This window comes from Cryptotermes secundus, unplaced genomic scaffold (assembly GCF_002891405.2).
Source record: "Cryptotermes secundus unplaced genomic scaffold, Csec_1.0 scaffold900, whole genome shotgun sequence".
Taxonomy (NCBI): Eukaryota; Metazoa; Arthropoda; class Insecta; order Blattodea; family Kalotermitidae; genus Cryptotermes; species Cryptotermes secundus.
In genome coordinates this window covers 770,951-777,319 of record NW_019741305.1, presented here as the reverse complement: position 1 = coordinate 777,319, position 6,369 = coordinate 770,951, and the positions used below count along the sequence as shown (strand labels likewise).

Sequence of the window (6,369 nt, the reverse complement as noted above, 5' to 3'; positions counted from 1 at the left end):
CTGAAAACATGAATTTAGAATCCTAAGGTAAGTATTTAAAAAGTTATTAAACATTGTATCCACATCACTATCTACAAAAATATCATCCCATAATTCATAGTCTAATAGAGAGAATTCGTTGATGACCCTACGGGGTATACCACTGACTTTGCTTCATTATATATGTAACATTGTATATTATAATGATCTGCCCATCGTGATCAGATAATCCATTTTCCCATGGAAGAACACTGAAACTTTTGTTTTTATATTTGTTAATAAAAATATTATCTATTGCTGTGGATGAGTTAGAGCAAATTCTAGTCGGAAATGTAACTGTACTATATAGCCCGTATGAAGCTAGTAGCGAATCCAGTTTTTGTTTGTAATTAGTATCCACCAGGTAATTTATATTCACATCCCCACATATTATTATGTTTTTTAGTTTTTGTACAATTTGTTAAGGAATTTGTTTAAATTTTCCAAGAAATAATTAAAATCACCAGTTGGGGCCCTATAAATACATATTATGTACATACTTAGTGAATTCACTTGAACACCACACATTTCTAGATCTTTCTCTTTACATGTAACAATATTGTTTATATGTGTAAATTGTATATTCATTCGGACAAAGATACATACACCTCCTTGCTTAAAATTTTTCCTACAGTATTTGCTAGCTAATACATATTGGTTCAGAGTAATACTGTTTATTTCAAACTCTTTTAAATGATGCTCTGATAAACAAATAACATGCGGTAGCTCAGAAGTAAATGCTAATATTAATTGATCTGTTTTATTATTGATACCCCTAATATTTTGGTGGTAAATTATGAAATTATTTTGATTCATTACATTACAATTATTTGACTTAAAGTTACCTTTATCATACTTATCTAGATTTATATTTCCCATAAAAAAATCTTTATTTCTTGCCATTGATACTTTTTTATTACGTGTAGATTGTCTACTACGTTTACTATCTGGAATCAGGTTCTGTAGTGGATTTCCACTCATTGTACTTGGTATCTCTTTATCTTTGCTATTCGTATCTATTATATTATTTCCTAATTTACATTTAATTGAGTTAATGCTCACTGCTTCTTTACATCTTACTGTTGACATCTGTTGTTTCTCAGAGCCCTCCCCACCTACAACACCTTCACATGTCCTCACTGTCTGTTCACCCTCACTCAGGGTGAAAACAGGGAGTTAGTTAAATGAGTTATGTCAGGAAAGTCAATATATCTTCTCAGGAGATCAGCAGAAAGGCCTTGAGGAATTCATTATAAAGACAATTGTTACAGTACAGCTTTAAGAATTTCTACCTGCATGTAATGTCGTTGGAAACAGTAAGTATGTCATCTTAAAAAAAGTATAGTTATCCCTGTAAGAGGCCACAGAAGCCCATAAAGTTGTGATATGTGGAGGTTCTCACATTTTGTTGACAATTGGCTCACAGATGATGGCGAGGCTGTCAGTCTTACACACCGGCTGCCCTTTACCCCGAGAAAGATTCCTGGTGCTCATTTCCATTAGAGGTTTAGTCAACCCCCAAGAAATAATGTGGCTGAAAGGATTAGGTGTATTGAAAGATCTAATGACCTTATTAGGAATCGAACCCACGACCTTCCAGCTTGTAGCATAGTGCCTCAACCATGTTACCACATGCCCTCCCCTTCATGTCATCTTAGACGCTAGAAATACAATGCATCAATTCAAGCTTTCCACACAACACTGGGGCTATGTGCATCTGATTTTTCCATGTGGGCAGCCAAACGACTTGTGGGAGGCTCTGAGGCAATCCTACCATAGTTTCATTATGAAACAGTGCTCTGGGACCATGTACAGTAGATGGCATCTAGCCACTAATTTCCAGATCTGGTTTACCCATTTTGAAACAGAGGCCATTTAAAAGATTTGTTGGATATTATAAGTTATGGCATGCCATTTCTAGAGGGGTTTGTTGTGCACAGCAGAGATTTATCACATGATGTGTTTATTCTGTGCATCTAACCAATCCTTGGTGGTTGAGTTATGAACCCCTTAACTTTCTAACAGCTTCCACACTCTTGGTCTTGCTAATGGATATACTGCCTGTGTCTGTTTTCTTTTCAGGCTTTATGTCCATCCTGCTTGGGCAGATGGACAAGATGTCTCAAACGTCTTTTATCTTTCAGAATTTTTGCTTTTCAGTTTCTTGCCAGCTATTCCCTCTCCCCTCTATGCCTTCCAGTCCCTGGTTAAAGTATCCTGTTTTGGGTCATCCCATCTTTCCTTTAAATTTTAATTCAAATGCCCTTTCTCTATTCTTGCTTTATCCATTCTCTTTTACATGGCCAAGCAATTGCAATTTTATCTCTTACAAGTGCATTACAAAATCTGATTTATAAATTCTTGTCATCTCTCTATGTGATTTCAGATCCTTATGTGAAGTTATGCCTCAAGTCACCGGACAGACGTGTTGAGAAACGGAAAACAAAGACAGTCAAATGCACACTCAATCCAATATTTAATGAAGCATTCAATTTCAATGTGACAAACACAAATATGGAGGAGAGTTCTTTGGAAATTGTGGTGATGGACTTTGACAACATTGGGAGGGATGAGCTGATTGGTCGGCTTTTGCTTGCAGGTAATGTCATCTCTTCCTATTATGGGTTAAATAGTGACTCAAGTTTACTGTCACTAGGAGCACAATCATGTGTTTTAGTGACTTTAGACGGGGTTTGGATTGATGAATTTTTTTTACTACTTACAGGTTGTAACTACAAATAACTATAATACTATTGCTGATTTCCACATTACTAATCACTTCACACTAAGTCTTCTCAGTCTACTTTCAATAGTCTTTACGTGGTAACAGCTCTTCCCAATGGGTATTCCTCTGCAATGTCTGCACTAGATGTTCCTGGTAACGAATCTTAACAATGGAGTTTCTTCAGTTTTTGCTGCTCGCTGGTTAACAGTCCACAACTGAACCCTCAACTGCACCACACTCACTCGCTGAACAGAACACGGTCATTCGAGTCATGTAGCCTTGGAGTGGACCCAGGGAGAATGCCGCCTGCATCACCCCTTATATTGTTGTGTGATGTCACCATGCACACATATACTGCAAGCGCTACATAGCAATAGCTGTACATGTCATGTATCATGACACCTCCTCTATTGTTGCGTGCAGGCATTACCTAGCAATGGCTGATGTTTACAGAGTCGCCTCTTAGCAACGGGTCTATATGCCATAATATTACAAGGCAGAATCAGGCTGTCAGTACCAAATCCATAACATATCCAGACTTCTGTCAGGGCATATTGTAACGTATTTGGTCAACACTTTGCCAGGCAACAGCTCTGTAAACATGGTCCAAGATGCAACAATAGAGGAAGGTGTGTTTCTGTAGATCCAACCAATGCACATGTAGACTGGCTGCTGGAATAGCATTCATGTGACACGTTTACTGTAGGCCTATGTCTGTTCCACTGCTATGTAAGTGACAAAAATTCGTTCAGAGCATTTATGAGCTATGAGTAGTAGTACAGTAGAAGTATGTGAACAAGCAAGCAAGTCAGTTCTCGGTAGGAGATAGGCACAGGAAGTTCGTAGTTGAAGAACTAGAAGTCAGCTTGTGAAGCCTTAACATGTGATTAAAAGACTTTATTTATGTGTAATATTTGGAGTGTGTAATTCAGTGAAACTGTTATAGTTTCTGTGTTATAAATCCAAGAAGACCAGTGCAGATAGACTTAAGAGATTAGTGTGGAGTGACTGTAAATTGTGTAAAGCAGTAAGAGTGTAATAATCAATTGTACTTACGGCCTGTAGGTTGTCAATAAGTCCAGTTACCAATCCGAAACCTGTCTTTAGTCACCCATACATGTGACAGTATGCTGTTAAGGGATGGATTGACTGACAGCTTGGTGTGGTACACTCAAAGTCAACTGAACCGCAATGTGGGATTTGAGGTGCTTATAGCAGTGACTATGAAAAGTAGTGCCTTGTAGGATGTGATGCCAAGTAGACTGATAGACTGTTACTAAGATTTCAGAGAAAACAATTGCTTCCAACATCCCTACCAGACTATACTCTATTACATACCATATACCACAGGAGAGTAATCTTTGTACTTACATCATTAGGATTTTCTTGTAGAGCATCACAAGTTCCATGGAGTTGTCTGCCCCACGATGATGATACAGGAGAGGCAAAGTGATGATGTCCTACATAGAGTAAGCTTTGTAAATGTTTCAGGCAGAGATGGTTCTGGGGAGCCTGAAACAAAGCACTGGCTGGAAATGCTGGCAAATCCGACTATCACCGTAGTCCAGTGGCACAGACTGAGAGCAGAAGCAAGGTCAAAAGGAAGAAAAGGAACCCACTGAGGTCATCCCAGTAACACACTGTGTATATTACAGAACTGTAATTTATACTACCTTTATTCCATCAGAATTTATGCCATTAAAATTATTTTTCATACATGTCCATCCTCACACTTTTCGGCAGGTGCATTCCAATGCTGAGTAGATAAACGCATTGCAGGGACTATAGGATTTGTAACAGTATTAAAATCAACTAGTTCTGGATTGTTGCTTTCTGAATGCAGGAATGGGCACATTTAAATATACGTAATCCCCTTGATGTTATACTCAGATATTACAGAATATTCATCCCATCAGTATACGTAACGTGAAATCTGTCCTCCTTAAATATATATTCTTTTGTACAATTATAATGCATCTTACTGGAATGGAATATATAGGAAAATCTGTTACAAACATCAAAGTAAAATAACAATTATATAATCAGCTGATGTATAAAAAAATCTGGCAGAACTGAAACAAGCCAGGGGTGAAATATTATGTTCTAAGATCCATAAGCTATTAATTCTATGTGGAATAAGGAAGAATTGCCTGATCATTGGAAGGAGTCTATTATTGTACTGGTTCACAAGAAGGGTTATAAAACTGACTGTAGTAATTATCGTGGGATATCACTGCTATCAACTTCATACAAAATTTTATCCAATATAATACTATCAAGGGTCCTGATGAGGTGGATTTTTTTAAATTTTCCGCACTATGGCACTATGGCCCTGGGGTCGACTCAGTTTCCAAAAGAAATGAGTACCAGGAATCTTCCTGGGGGCCAAAGGCGACCAGTGTGTAAGGCTGACAACCTTACTGCTATCTGTGAGCCGATTGTGTAGAGAACATGTGGGAGCCTTAACGTCTCACAGCACAACCCTATGGGCCTTCATGGTCTGTTACATGGATAGCTTTACTTTTTCTCTTTACCTTTTATTCTTCGCTTGAGTTTAAGGCCATACATAAATGAAATTATTGGGGATTATCAGAGTGGGTTTCAATGTAACAGATCAACCATTGAGTAGATCTTTTATATTCATTGGATACTGTAGAAAAAAAATGGGAGTACAATGAGACAGTACATCAGCTATTCACAGACTTCAAGAAAGCCTATTATTCAGTTAAGAGGGAAGTACTGATAAATATTCTCATAGAGTTTGGGGTAAACATGAAAATAGTTAGGCTGATTGAAACGTGTTTAAATGAAATGTATAGTGAAGTCCATAGGGGTAAACTTTTGTGTGATAATTTTCCCATCCACAATGGTCTAAAACAAGGAGGCGCTTTATTGCCACTACTTTTGAACTTGCTTTAGAATATGCCGTTAGGAAGGTCTAGGAAAACCAGGTGGGACTGAAATTAAATGGGACACATCAGCTGTTGATCTATGCCGATGATGTGAATCTACTGGGTGATAATATAGATACCATAAAGAAAACACAGAAACTTTTATTGACACTAGTAAGGAGGTTGGTGTAGAAGTATACACAAAGAAAAGTAAATATATGTTGCTGTCTCATCACCAAAATGCAGGGCAAACTCATGACATAAAGATAGGTAACAGATGTTTTGAAAATGTGGCACTGTTCATATATTTGGGAACAACTATAACAAATCAAAACCTAATTCAGGAGGAAATTAAGAGGAGATTTAACTCAGATAATGCTTGCTGCCCTTCAGTCCAGAACCCTTTTCCTCCCATTAGTCCAGGACGTTTTTCCTCTCGTCTGCTGTCTACAAACCTAAAAATTATATAAATATACGAACATATAATTTTGCCTGTGGTTCTGTATGGTTGTGAAAGTTGGTCTCTGACTTTAAGGTAGGAATGTAGACTGAGGGTATGTGAGAACAGGGTGCTGAGGAGAATATTTGGACTGAAGAGAGATGAAGTGACAGGAGGTTTGAGAAAACTGCATAATGAGGAGCTTCATAACTCATACTCTTCTCCAAGTATAATTAGAATGATCAAGTCAAGGAGGATGAAATGGGCAGGTCATGTAACCCAAATGGGGGAGAAGA

At 37.7% G+C, this 6,369-nt stretch overlaps 1 protein-coding gene across 1 annotated transcript in view; it reads left to right on the top strand.

Moving 5' to 3' along the window:
• Window positions 1-4,894, top strand: part of LOC111872724 (synaptotagmin-7) — a gene marked incomplete at its 5' end in the record, with an annotated part of 12,823 nt that extends 7,929 nt beyond the window's left edge. The window contains 2 exons of the mRNA XM_023866882.2: window positions 2,405-2,617; window positions 4,235-4,894. Of these exons, the coding sequence (XP_023722650.1) occupies window positions 2,405-2,617; window positions 4,235-4,365 (344 nt within the window). The remainder of the gene's footprint in view (window positions 1-2,404; window positions 2,618-4,234) is intronic.
• Between the last annotated feature and the right edge of the window lie 1,475 nt (window positions 4,895-6,369).